The sequence below is a fragment of the Telmatherina bonti genome, assembly GCF_933228915.1.
Source record: "Telmatherina bonti genome assembly, chromosome: 17".
In the NCBI taxonomy this organism is placed as follows: Eukaryota; Metazoa; Chordata; class Actinopteri; order Atheriniformes; family Telmatherinidae; genus Telmatherina; species Telmatherina bonti.
In genome coordinates, this window is record NC_136615.1 from 24,256,158 (window position 1) to 24,270,435 (window position 14,278).

The window sequence follows — 14,278 nt, forward strand, 5'->3', positions numbered from 1 at the left end:
CTGGGGTCACAAAAAGATGCCGGCAAATTGTGTGCAAAACGATTGGCAGGTCTGTGATGACAACGTTGAGTTAAATGTTAATCAAATACATGAGCGAGAGAGAGAGAGAGAGAGAGAGAGAGAACTGTTCGCTCTCGTACCAAGGGTCATGGTTTCATATAGTTCATAGTGAATCAATCAGAGGTCTGAAAACACCTTTGCATACTCCTGTATAAAGATGACAAACCCAAATACAGAACCTTGTGTCAGTGAAAGTGAAAACTTGCAATTTAGGACTTGGAATTTTGGTGTCTGATCACAAAACATTGCTAGATTAATTTCTACCATGGCCACATCTGTAGAACTCAAGACTCGTACTCTCTCTCTCCAGTAAAGCTCTGCTTATGTGTGAAACATCGAAGAAACTGAGACGTGGTAAGGAACTCTCTCTTGTCATCTGAGCTGATACATGATGCTGCAATCTGGGTTTCCTCAGAATTTCCACAGCAGGAGTAAGAAGTACTTCTCTCTGTACTCAGATCACTTTCTAACAAATGTCTGAAGTAACTCTGAATGACTGTAAGAAATTATGATGGCAGCATTCTGAAAAACCTCAACAAAGGAAAAGAAACAAGACAGAAATTAAAAATTAGTTGCATGAAACTACTTTACTAACTAGATTTGCAAAGGAACCCCACATCACATCACAGAATGTACATCAGACAGTATCGCCATTGGCTTGATAGGCAGCTAAGCGGCACAGCCTCTGTTGTGTTCACCTCCTCTGCAAACTTCTTCCAACTCCTTGAAAATTTCTTCTAAAATCAGCGACCATCTCGTTGATCTTTGGGATGTCAAGGAGAGAGATTCATGGTCCCTTGATATTGTTAATTGATTAAGACAGAAGAGAAACATGACATTTGTACACCAAAAAGGCTGCAAAGCTTCCTTTTAGGAAGGGAGACCGGGGGTGGGACAAAAGTCATGACTCCGGGTCCAGGCGTGGAAGGACAGGAAGGATGAGGTTCCCAAATGAGGAGTCCTGAGTGATGAAGAAGCCTGATGAATGTGTGTGCGCATGCTGAAGAGGAGACAAAAGAAAGCAGCTGACGTTATTCTAAGTGTTTGAAAACTTACAGACTAAAACAAATATTGTGTTGCACTTTTACTTCTCACCTGCAAAGCAGCTTTCTGCTGAGCAACGATGTGCTGCTGCTCTGCGTTGTCTCTGAAATCCTTTACACTTGGTCTGGACAGAGAAATACTACAGAATGAGAAGGAGAAGTCTCAGCCGGGAGAGACATTTATATTACCAACTTATGACTTTAGTCTGTTTTATTACATCAGTCTGGTCAGGACTTCTTCGGCCAAAACGCTCAAGTTTTGGTGATTTAATCAGCCATTAATATGGCTAAGTAGCCATCTCTCTTAGCTTGAACTGATTGATTAGAACATGGTGATGTTATTTGTGTCAATCCACAGCTCAAACAAAATCTGTTTCTTTGCAAAATAAGTCTGCAGCCTGGCCACCAGAGCAATTTCCTTTTTTCCCCACATTTATTTCACTGACAACTAAAAATAAATAAAACAGAATGAAATAAGGAGAGAAATCATAACTACTGCCTACCATATAAGAATAGGTTTTCCCTACCTGGCTCCAGGTGTGTTTACGGACTGAGTTTGTAGTCGTCTCCTTTCTTTCTCCAGCTCAGCCAGGATTGCAACCCGCGCCTTGTTTGGGAAGGCTGCAAAACAATAACAGCAGCACATCAAACATACAGACATTGTGGTGAAATACAGTTTATAATCTATGAAGTAACTTCTGCATTAACTGATACAGATGACTATATTACAAATGCAATAGATAGATAGATAGATAGACAAGAAAAAACCTTCAGTTTCTAAACAGTTACCTTGTCCTGGAGGATTAGTTGCCATGTAAGTGAAGGTAGGAAGAGTCAAGTCGGGATAACAAAGAACAAAACCGAAAACATTAATAGTTTAAACAATTTGCTGGTTTTTCTTCCCTGCTGGTGTTGCAACACGGAAGGTTGATCACAGTTAACGATAAAGTTACTTCTCACTTTCTAGTTCAACTTGCAGTTAAAGACGACAAATTGAACAGAAATTTATTATGGACACCGATACTACATCAAATAAGTGTTTGAAACAACTATAAACGTGTCGGTTTTGGACGTGTGGTTTGTAGCTTTAGCTTTATGACACTGTCACGCCGGTTTCTTTTTCAGATAGGAGCAACAGAAGAAGACGTCTCACTCTGTCAAGAATGTATGCAACTCAACATTTGATGACAATTTAACAAGTAAACACCACATCAAGATGAAAGAAGATTAAATAAACGAAAAATTTAGCAATACAACATAGATTTATTATCAGATTATTAATGTAGCTGGGATTAAAAAGAGTTTATTTGAGTGGTGAGTGTTTCTATTTATTTGATTTTAACATTTGAATTCTGATTTTATGTCAATATCTATAAATACTTCGGTTAAATGTTAAATGTACTATTTGGTAGTAGTAAATTAGTGGTATTAGAACTATTAAAACTGCATAGTGAACTTGTAAAAATGAGAGAGTGTGGTCAATTTCCCTAACCAGTTAGCTCATCTTCTCATTAGATTATCTTAGATCGTCATTCGTTGGTTTGTGTCATGTGACACACGTGTTTACATCCGGGCTCTTAAACATCAACTTCCGACGCTGCGCAGTGTTGGTCAGCTGACAGTTGAGATCAACCAGCGGGTCTAACATCTTAGCTGAAGAGACCATAACGTGAGAGCGAGAGAGGGTGAGAAAAAAGACTCTCTGGCCTCTCTAAAGCTTTCCGCTTCGAAGAAGAACACGACAGCTGTTGAAGTAATAACATCCTTTGACCTACCGCAGGGATGAGTGTAGGCGCTCCGAGAGGCCTGGCCAGCTCGGGGCAGAAGCCCATCACAGAGATCCTTCACCCGCTGTCAGCCGCCGAGGAGCCGCTTTCCCCGGCGCCAGATGTCCCCATCAGTGTCGGAGAGGACAAGGTACGGTGTGCTTGGGCTACACCGAGACATTTTTTGTTGGTTTAAAAGTAAATATGGCGTGAAGAGGGGACGCCTAACCCAACAAAACTCGTTTTACTAACCTATTTTAGGACTGGGACCAGTGTTTATTGGCTAAATACACAATGTAAGCAGTGTAGCAAACCATGCACATCACGATTTTGTTTTAAATTCTTTGCTTTAAAATGTTATTGCACATAGCTGGAGGTTAGAGTCCAGCCTTGAAGCACTCGAGTTTAAGGTACTCTTATTAGATACTTTTATAGTTAAAGGGATTGGCATGTCATTTCAAGGAAACATCAGTAAAAGCACAAAAATTAAAAAAAAAAAAAAAAAAAAAAAAAAAGGGTGTTGGAAATTAATTTGCAAATTAACATAAACTTCCAGGTGCATTGGCTTGTGCATGTTTTTCTTTCTTTTTTTTTTTTTTTTTTAAATTATACTTCTTTTAGTACACATATGTTAGTACCCATCAACCTTTGTGTAAACAAAGATGAACCATGCAAATATATCACATTGCTTCCATTCTCCCTGGTCAAACAGCTGTAGCCATCATTTATGGCACTGCAGTCAATTATTGTCAGTGAGGCGGGATACAGTAATGCATCTATCAGGGTTAAGATGCTTTGAGTGGTCTGCTCTCCTCATCCCAATACAAAACAACGGCCATGATCCTGATTCCACACAAACAATATGTCAACACTTTGTGATGCATTTTCATGCTAAGGGCAGTTGGTTTGTTTTTCAGCTTTTCTGCTGAATTACAGTGAACTGCTGCTGAACAGAAAGATTGACTGTAACTTCATGCAACTAATTTAAGCTGCATAAGAATTTAGTAAAAACTTTTGAGTGGACATCTGTTCTGTTTAGGCTTCACAAAAAGAATTGTGTCATTTTGCAAGAGGAGTTTTCAGTGCATCACCATATTTTTTTGAAGGAGTGGGTGGTTGTGGTGAAGTACAACAATATGCATTCAAATTTTAATCATATCCATTGTCGGCGTTATTTTGGAACGACACAGCTGGAAAAACTCAAGTCTAAATAATACAGCAACTTCCTCCTTCTCTGTAAAATGCATGGCTGTTTTGCTGGCCTGGTTGTTCATTCACAGTGATGTCATGATGCAGAGCAATGCAATTATCTGAACTGTGATTACCAGAGCAGGTTAGCACCACAGTGCAAAACCTAACACTTAAATCAGCAGTGGCCTGTGTGTGTATTAGCTTTGTGTGTGCACAGCAAAGAGTTTCAGTGGTTTGGCAAAACGGTGTGTGTGTTCTTGTGAGTGATGAGCAAAGAAAGGAGAGATAGAGGGACAGCATTTTTTATTTCATGCTGCCTGAATTGGGGAGTTGAATGCACATCTTTTAAAAACATTTACATGTATGAGTGCATAAACTTCTCTGTGTGTTAAGATTCACAGTCTTAATATGCTCTTGTTAGCTTTGAATACGTCTTTGTTGCGTGTGCTTGATTTTGCTGCCTTAGAAAGCACCAAAAAGTTAAAGGTGAACTGGCCAAGTCCACAATGATTAGATAAATTGCATAAGCCTTCAGTCAGTTTCACAATTTCCCACTGTTGGCATTTTATGCATTAAGACTGTGAACGTATTTCCAGAAATCCTTCATTTCTCTTCGCTGGCCCATCATTCAGCTTCACACAAAGCTCTAACAAATGCTTAAATGACAGGGAAAACCTACTTCATCCACGTCACAATCAATCTAGCTCCTTAGCTCTTTGTTTCCAGTGGCAGCATGTAAATATGACGACATCTCTGTGTCTCACATGTTCCCACAGGAAGTGGGGCTGACCAACGGCATGCCGGTTGAGGCGCCAAGTCCCACTACTGCCTCAGTGCTGCTCAACAGGCTGCAGCTGGATGACAACCAGGACACAGACGCCATGGACCCCTACGCCTCCAGAGAGACTCGCGACCTTCTTGTTACCGTTGATGAGCCAAAGAAGCATGTTTCCACCATGGAGACATACATCACCTACAGAGTCTCCACCAAGGTAACGTAGTGTGTGCTGATCTGGATAGTCACGGTTCTCCTGCATGTTTTCATCCCACCTGTCTGTAAAGTATGTTTAGTATTTTTTTTTTTTTTAAATGAGCTAAAGAACAGTGATGTTTACAACAAACATAGACATTTACATTCGACTTCATTTAAATTTACAGCTGTTCTGAGTAACATTTATCATTTTTTACCTTTAAAAAACATCCTTGGGTGCCTCAAAAAATACTAAAAATGAATTCTCTCTTCTCTTAGCTTCTTCTTAAAAATGCATCTATATTGCGTTCTTACAGTTTTGTGATGAATATAATAAAGATAACTGATGCTCAACTAGTCAAATTTTGGTTTTAAGTAACTAAAACAAGCCTCTGCTTTGCCTCTGTGTGCTGAGAATGAAGAGATTTTATAAGCACATCGTTTAAAGAGCCTCATTCAGGAAACTTATGTCATAATGTCACATTGTTAATAAGCTACTTTAACAGTACATAAATAACCAGTCAGCATGTCTCAGAAAAGCAAGAGGCGCATCAGCTGATCCCAGCAACGGGCAGATTTGAAGCCAGTTTATGCCGTGAAATGGAAATTTTTGGGTCAGACTGATGTAATTCTTTTTTCCTTATTCTCACATCTTTAATAAGTTTATTAGTTGAGTTTCTTCTCAAGACAAATCCATATCGTCACCTTCAGCTGAGAGAAAATTTGTTTGAATGGTTGTGGAGAATCCTGGGCCACCGAGACGCAGGTCTGCTATGAAGTGGACGTTGCTGGGATACGAATGGATCTGTCCAAAGCAAGTTTGTCATCACCACGAACTGATATAGTTGCCATCCAAGAATGAAGCACCGGCTTTAAAACAGCACCCATAATGATGATGAAAAATAAAAACTGCATCCGATTATGCTTCCGTAAAGGCGTTTCTGAAGTCCTGACTGACTGGAAATACGAGAGCTGTCCATACACGTCACACCTCTGTTGAGGCAACAAACAAATTTCGCTTTATTTTTAAAAGTAAATCATGATGATTGGTTGTGAATTCAACCAGTAGAAGAAAAGTTAATGTTCAATAATCAGCTTGTCACTTTCTGCTTGTTTCTCAGAGTGAATCAACTATATTCCTCTTCTTTTTGAGAAAAGCCCATGTTCATCAGGTGGATCCTGCCTTCCACTCATCAAGTCTACTTGAAACAGCAGGAGGACCACAGAAAACCCCTCCTCTCTCTACCTCAGAGAACATAGTTTGTCCCGACAGAAGCTTTTGAGGATTTTCCATGTTTATTAAAAGGCACCGATTCAAAGTGGGAAACGCTGCCTGTAGCTGTTGAGCGGCGTCATGACAACAGTTGCCATGTGCACCGTGCTACTTTGGTTCAGAGGCCGCAGATAAATGTCACGGCCCAGTGTTAATAATAATCAGAGCTTGTGTGTTTGTGTGTGTTTTTGTGAAGAAAACGCTTGATAACACTGTTTACGTACAAGGCAACAAACATGCATTCATTCCTTTTTTCCAGACAACACGGATAGAGTTTGACCTGCCGGAATACTGTGTTCGACGGCGTTACCAGGACTTTGACTGGCTGAGGATAAAGTTGGAGGACAGCCAGCCGACCCACCTGATCCCCGTAGGTCACACACGTGCTTTGCTGCAGCCCTCTGCCCATCTTTCCATCATGAATCTAGTTATTTATAACAACTCTCTTCATCTTCAGCCGCTGCCCGAGAAGTTTGTGATGAAGGGCGTGGTGGATCGTTTTTCAGAGGAGTTTGTGGAGACGAGGATGAAAGCTCTGGACAAGTTCCTGAAGCGGGTTGCAGACCATCCCGTCCTATCATTTAATCCGCATCTTAATGCTTTTCTTACTACCAAGGTAGGATGAGAGTCTGTTAAAAGTCCAATAAATCAGCTACAGTCAGCCGTAAAGAAAAGTAATCCCACTGATATATGAATATTACGCAAGAAACAGTTTGAAAAAAATAAAGAAAAAACATAAATTGCAGCTTCAATAGGAATCAAATAGATCGGGCTCAGCAGTAATCTTTCATTGCAAAGTGGAGTCCCTGCATGCTTGTGTGTGTTTTTTGCACATTTGCCATTTTCGACGGAGAAGAGCTGAGGCACAAAACAAGACTTTATTGATTCCTTTGGGGGAAAGGTTGTTGCAGCGATAACCGGTATGAGGTTATGAGGTGCAGATTCAATCATCTGTTACACATTTCCTTCCTGAATATATTAAAATGTTGGACTTTTCTTTGAAGAGATGCAATTGGCGTCCCTGAGATCATGTGTTTTGTTGTTCCTGTGTGTATCTGCAGGACCTGAACAAGCGTCAGGGTCTGGCACTGCTGACCAAGGTGGGCGAGTCAGTGAAGCATGTGGCAGGGGGCTACAAGCTGCGGGCGAGACCGACTGAGTTCTGCGCCATGGGAGAGTACCTGGACACCTTCAGCCAGAAACTGGGAACCATTGACCGCATTGCTCAGAGGATCCTCAAAGAGCAGTCAGGTATCAGGAGAGTGTCATTTTGTCTCATTTTTATACATGTTTTACAATCTTTTTCTGCTCTTGATTGTAAATTTGTGTGACGTTCTAAACTTTTGTGGACATTTGTTCATTATATTAAAAGTTGTGACTGATAAAAAATGTCCAAGAATGAAGCTTGGATGTTCCAGCGTCTGTGAATGCAGCACGTGACTGAATGCGTTTAGCAGCAGTCAGCCGACCAAGTGGTGTGGGAAGGAAACAATACTCACTGTTCATCTGCTTAGAGCTGCTGCGTGTCCAAAGAGAACCAACCAACACCACATAGAAACAAATACAAAGTGTTGATTTTCTTCTTTTTGTTCTCACTGGAGTGTTAAAAAAACGTTAAACTTTTGTAAAATAGTGCAGTTCAAGGGTGCTAAAAGGACTGCATGTCTTGCTTTTAAAACTGGAATTAAATCAGATTTGATCTGATTCTGAAGTCTAAATATAAAGAGTTAATTCATTATTTATCCTAGTTTTATAGTAACTTATTAACTGGACAGTTCTGCAGTGTAGCTTTTGTCTACACTGTAAACAAAAGACAAAAGTTCTTCTATTCAGTGTTTTCACAATGAAAACGTTAAAGACTGAAAGAATAGAAATGTCCAACGGATATTAAATGTGCTTAAATTTGTCAAGACATTAAGTAGAGTTTTGACTCTCTATGGCTGCATCAACATGGTCTTTTTGTCTTTGAACACATTTTTTTTTAGTCTTTTACCTGGTTGTTGTTGCTGCAGTACCTTGTCTGAGTTTATCTGTTGTATTGACTGTAGGGTGTTTGTTTGAAGACCTTTGGGCCTTGAGGGTGCATGGTTGATAAGTGCGGGCCCAACCCATGCATGACATGCCGTTCTGTAAATATGTGCTGTGTGAAACGCTCCTTGTCACCATCTGCTCGGGTTATGTGCTAAATTAGAGGCGGCCTTGTTTCCATGTAGCAGGAGATAAGATGGGAACTCTTGTAGCTGTAGATAACTAATGGACCATGCTTAGTTCAAGCTGCTTAGCCGTCATCCTTTTTTCATGTGTAAATTCTAAATATAAATTTAACTTTGATTTGTGGTCAGTTCTGCGGGGTTCATTTAAAGAAAAACTTTTTATATTTTTCTTTATTGCTCAGCTTCCTCCTTTTACCTCTTCCGTCTCACCAGAGTACCTAACGGAGCTGCGCGAGTACGGATCCGTGTACTCCAGCTGGGCGGGGTCAGAAGAGGAGCTGCAGCGCCCCCTGGAGGGCGTGGCCGGTTGTGTGACCACTTGTTGTGGCGCGCTGGAGGATCTGAGTGAGAACATGAGCCAGGACTTCCTGCCTGTACTTAGAGAATACATTCTCTATATAGAGTCCATGAAGGTAAGAAGGCAGCCGAATGACAGCAGGCTAACTGGACTTTGTTTTCAGGCACAAATGTGAATATGTTTAAAGGTGGAGTATGTAAGAGTTTCAATATTTTCAAAATAAAACAACTAAAAAATAACTACAATCATAATTAGATAGTTTTTTTTAAACATGTAGGTTGCAGTCTGTCCATATTTGATGCATTAATAAATTACAAGTTTAATTAATGACAAAGACCCTTCTTAAATGTTTGCCTACCAGTAAAAAAAAAAAAAAGTGCTTTTTGTCATTTGTCATTAATTAAACTTGTAATTTAATAACGCACCAGATATGGACAGACTGGAACCTACATGTTTAAAAAAAAACTATTTAATTATAATTGTAGTTATTTTTTTGGTTCATTTATTTTGAAAATATTGAAAATCTTACATACTCCACCTTTAAAATAGAGGTAGGACTCTATTTATATATATATAAATAGAGTATATACTCTAGTTATATATATAAACAGATCATTTCCATGTTTTACCTTTAAATAATCTTGATCAATCGCCTTTTCATTGCGTAACATTATTTCGGCCAAAAAGCATCTTTTTTAAATGGATTTTGGTGGACGACTGAATCAAATAACAGACGCAGATATTAATATTGTTAGTTAACACTGTTACCTCACAGCAAGAAGGTTGCCAGTTCGAGTCTCGACTTGGAGGAAGTTCAAACGGTGGACTTTCTGGCTGGAGTTTGCATTCCAGTGTGTGTGTAGGTTCTTACTGGATACTCTGGCTTCCTCCCATGCATCTTAGCTTAATTGATTTTCAAATAGACATTAATATCTGACGGTGACCCAGACTGTGCTGTGGCTTCAGTCATGTCACAGAACAGATGTGATCACCTCCAGCTCTGACTGTAGCTTGAAGCTGAATGTGCATGAGGATGTGAGGACCAAGCTTCTTGTGTGTTCTTTACGACGGGGGGAGGGGGTTACATAGCAACCGCTGCCACTAACACAGAAGAGCAAATGATATGTGCTTACCAGAGAAAGTCACTATAGTCGCTGATAGGTGTTTTTTCTTTAAATAGTCTGAAAGGTCTGAAAAATCGCCAAATATAGCACCAAAATGCTAAGTTTTTAGCTGAAGGTCACCATTTGCATCAGTGTAATCAGTGTATCAGGAAATTATATACCAATAAACATTTTACTTTCTGTGATTAAATGCCTTTTTTTTTTTTTTTTTTTTTTTTTTTTTTAAATAATTACATTAAAGTCCCACCCCTGGTTTAAAATTTCACCATAACATACTGCTATTTGTAACTGGGATCAAAAGGAAAATACATGCCTACTGCGACACTATACATGGAGAAACTGGCACAAAAAGCACACACTCTGCGTAATTCTTTTCCTCCACACATGCAAAAAAAAAACAAACCATTGCATCACCTTTGGTCCTGAGTGGAGGAAGTGCGATCTGAGTTCTGCATGTGTCATGTCCTGCCCTTACCAAGCTCTTGATTCAGCACTTATCTGTTCAACTGTTTTTTTTTATTTCAGCATGTTGTTCTCAGAACTACACTGCCACAACAACATCACAAATTGAAAAGATGGATCTTTCTGATTTCAGAATGTTTTGAGGAAGCGAGATCAGACTCAAGCAGAATACGAGGGCCGTCTTGAAGCAGCCATATTGCGCAAACAAGAGGACAGAACGCCTGTAAGCCGCCTTCTTACTCTGTTTTTGTAAATTTAAAAAGGTTCTCTGTTGTCATATCTGGGTATACCAATTTCATTTGAAAAGGTTTGTGATATTATTTCAAGCTCCTCATTTTTAGATTTCAAAACCTGAGAAGTTGCAAGTTAATTTCATCAGATTAGCTGATAAAGAAGGAGTACATTGGTTGTAATGAGCTAACCGTTGTCTGTCTTCTTCTGTGAAGTGAAAATATGTCAAAACCTGTGATCTCATGCAGTCTTTCTCTCCAAACATCCTGCTCTACCCACATCCATGTAATTTAGGTCCTGTAAAATGTAGTCCTCCGCTGAGGCCCCTGTAGCTGTAGATTTTTATTCTCTTTTTCTCTAGATACCAGTGGAGGTGGAGAAATGCCAAGATAAGGTGGAGTGTTTCAACGCAGACCTAAAAGCAGACTGGGAGCGCTGGCAAAGCAACAAGAGACAAGACTTTAAACAGCTTCTCATTGGCATGGCCGACAAAAATGTCAACTATTACGAAAAGGTAAGAACTGTGTTACAAATCTTGCAATTTTATTCTATTCTACAGTCAGCAGACGCTTTTATCCAAAGCGACTCACATGTGAGAAGTTAACAGTTAACCTAACTGCATGTGTTGTGGGGGAAAGAAGCTCGAGTGCCTGGATAGCCACACATGCATGGGGGAGAAAATGCAAACAGGAAGGTCACTATTCAAACTGAGGCCCAAACCAGTGACCTCGCCGTGAGGCCACAGATCAACCACTATGCATCTGTGCTGCAAAACAACCAATTCCGATCTCAGTTAACTGTATTACTTAACAGAAGTTTTCCACCACAAAAGGCTAAATTTGGCCATGTATACTGAAAATGTGCTTATTCCCATGCCTTTCCTGTTTGCTTCCTTTCTGTTAAATAAATAAAACCAGGTTAGCTACTTTCCCCAGTTTCCTAATGCCTAATGCTAAGGGCTAGCATTAGCTTATTGCTTTGTCAGGCACTCATTAAAATATTGATGTACATGGCAAGACTTTAAAACTTAAGTACCATTTCGTAAAAGAACAAACATTAAGTATGGGTTCAAAAGACGGGGAGCCGTGAATTACACAGTTATAATGCACTGCGCTTCATGGTGTTCCATACTCCGCGTCGTGTATTATAACCACGTCATGCACATCCGAGTTGTTTAATACCATGGTCCTGCACAGTAAATATTTTGGAACAAATATTCTTTATTACAAAACTTGCTAAATGTGCTAAAGTATAGGAACTTTTTATGCGACATAATTATTGTCAAGCTACAGGGCGTTTCTCTAATTCACCTGTCAAAAGCCAGCTGATCTGAATCAGTTGATTAACACGTTTCTATGGTGATATTACAGGGATTTAACTCGCTAAACCTACATGTGCAGCCAGTTGGCGTTAAAATGATCACTAATCATGGTAGTTAGCCGACAGTACTAACAACTTTTTAAATATTGTGTTGAAGACTGCTCTCAGTGAAATAGCTGGGATCTAAACTTTAGTTCTTTAGAATTTAGTTTGGTTCTATGATTTGATGGACTAACCTGCAGAGGCTTTTTGCATTTCCAATGAAGCAATCAAATATGGTTATTTGCCCACCAAAGGGTTAAATGAAGCTGTCAGACATACCCTGAGTTAATTTTTGCAGTGTTTTAGACTACAAACCTACAGTACAAACATGGAAATGTGCATATATATTATGTTAAACATAAACATAATAAGCTATCAATTCTCCTTTAGGAACTTAATTTTGTTAAATGTTTAGCTAAAAACAGCCATCTTAGTGGTGTCATTCCCAGTTTTGTCTAACCAGTCTGAAGACTGAAATGCAGGCTTTAGCACACAGAATGTAAACTATGAGCTTACATTGCTAAGAATAATTGTCTTTGCTCGTTCTTCTCCGTTCTGCAGTGTCAGGCAGCATGGGAGTCACTCATAACTCTCCTCCAGGATAAACAGACTGAGGACAAAACGAGTGACATGAACTGAAACATGTCATTTCTGTCTCTGTATAAACACACTCTCTCATGCCAAGGAAAGACCGACGGAGCAAGAGATTTTCACTGCAGAACTTTGCCTCTGTTCTCCTGTGAGATGATTGTATGGAGGGGAGTCGCGCTCAGATGATCCTGTGAAGGAGGTAATGAATGAAGCATTGAAGGACAGCTGGAAGAGAAGAAGAACATATATATAGCCCCTTCCTTTGTTTGTTCTTTTTTGCTGCTTTTCCTATTAACATTTTCTACTTCATTGTTCCAGTCAACACTTGGTTGCCAATGCTGGTTGTGTGTTTATTTAACCAGTCTTGGAGAGATTCTCCATTTTTCCCATTGATCCGACTAAGATGGAGAAGTTTGCCTTTTGCAGGCATATTAATGTCAAATGGGAGAATGAACTTTCATAAGTTTACGTCCACTAAGATTTTTCTTTTTCCTGCTGATTGTAAAGTCCTCTAAAAAAAACATAATGCTAAAGTTTTCTTTTTCTTCTTACCTAAACATGAACCCATACCTGTTATTCCTCAATAATTTTCCCCCTAATATCCATATATTCCCTTGACCATTATCCAATAGATGATTAATCCAAAACTGTAATCAAGTTTCTCTTCCAGCTAGCTAGCAGCCAATTAAAGCATGCTGTGGTATGTGTGTGTGGCCAGTGAGGGCAGTGATGTACCGAAGGTTGTCATGGTTAAAGCATGAGTTCATGGAAAACATGAGGAAATCCAAGCTAGTTTGGCCTCCACACCCTTGCAGATAAGTGGAAAGCAGGCCAAGACGCATTGAACCATGATGACACTTGTGTGTTTGTGTGTGTGTGTGTGTGTGTGTGTGTGTGATTAGCATGCCGAGGTTTATCAGGGAGGCGAGTTTGTGGACAGTCGATAAAAGCTGAGCACAACTACAGAGATTTGATTTATTTTTAAAAGAATACAAAGCAGCAGCTCCACCATGTGGTGAAGCTCTTTATGGTTTTCCTTTTATTCTTTTGATACTGGTACGTTTGTTGGTTTTTCTTGTTGTAACTATTTGTCATGGCTGTTTATGCCCTCTGCAGACTGGGATTCCACTTCTTTTTATGAGCTTAAGCAGAACGGTATGGAGAGTGCTTTGGTACTTTAGCCGCTTATGCTCTCTCAGCACACGAAGACGTTTTACCTTGAAGAAACTCAGCATTGCCACGCTTCTGTAACAAAAATTTCAGACATGACCTGCTTTGCAAAAGTCACTGGCTACCAATTGAACAACTGTCTTCAATTAAATTTTTGGAAAATCCTAAACTATTTTGGGGTTTTGGCTTTTGGAGGAACCAGGAAAACTTTAAAAGTGAGGTTTAAAATAGAAAAAAACACTTTTCATTTTAGAGTAATGCTTATTTTTGTAAAACTACATTCACTGTTATACAAACTAGACTTGAAATTTGAAAGTTGAAACTTATCATGAGACTAAAGTAAGAAATGTGGAAACATTGTTTCAGTGCAGTTGGACAGAGCGGGTTAACGTTGCACGTTCGTCTGCAGAGCTGTGACTAATGGAAAACATTGCAGTGAGGTGGAGCAGCGTTGCAGCTCAGTAGCAGTAGCATTCTTTGGATCCCACATGGTTTTTGTTGATGGAAAAATAACCCCGCACTTC

The 14,278-nt window shown here is 39.6% G+C and overlaps 2 protein-coding genes across 3 annotated transcripts; one reads left to right on the top strand and one right to left on the bottom strand.

The window, feature by feature from the left end:
* Positions 1-729: 729 nt before the first annotated feature.
* On the bottom strand, positions 730-2,164 carry LOC306768080 (SOSS complex subunit C-like). 2 transcript variants are annotated; one of them, XM_079256300.1, is made up of 4 exons: positions 1,893-2,164; positions 1,631-1,724; positions 1,156-1,228; positions 730-1,060 (listed from the first exon to the last, which is right to left on the bottom strand). In XM_079256300.1, exons 1-4 carry the CDS (start codon positions 1,915-1,917, stop codon positions 962-964), a joined length of 291 nt encoding a protein of 96 aa, XP_079112426.1. In that variant the 5' UTR covers positions 1,918-2,164; the 3' UTR covers positions 730-961. The 2 variants fall into 2 exon arrangements, with proteins under 2 accessions (XP_079112426.1, XP_079112425.1); XM_079256299.1 differs by having other exon boundaries at positions 1,156-1,243.
* Positions 2,165-2,805: 641 nt separating this feature from the next.
* Positions 2,806-13,914, top strand: snx30 (sorting nexin family member 30). The gene is made up of 9 exons (XM_079256283.1): positions 2,806-3,020; positions 4,837-5,052; positions 6,563-6,673; positions 6,761-6,919; positions 7,365-7,554; positions 8,730-8,929; positions 10,534-10,623; positions 10,993-11,145; positions 12,555-13,914. Exons 1-9 carry the CDS (start codon positions 2,886-2,888, stop codon positions 12,630-12,632), a joined length of 1,332 nt encoding a protein of 443 aa, XP_079112409.1. The 5' UTR covers positions 2,806-2,885; the 3' UTR covers positions 12,633-13,914.
* Positions 13,915-14,278: the final 364 nt, after the last annotated feature.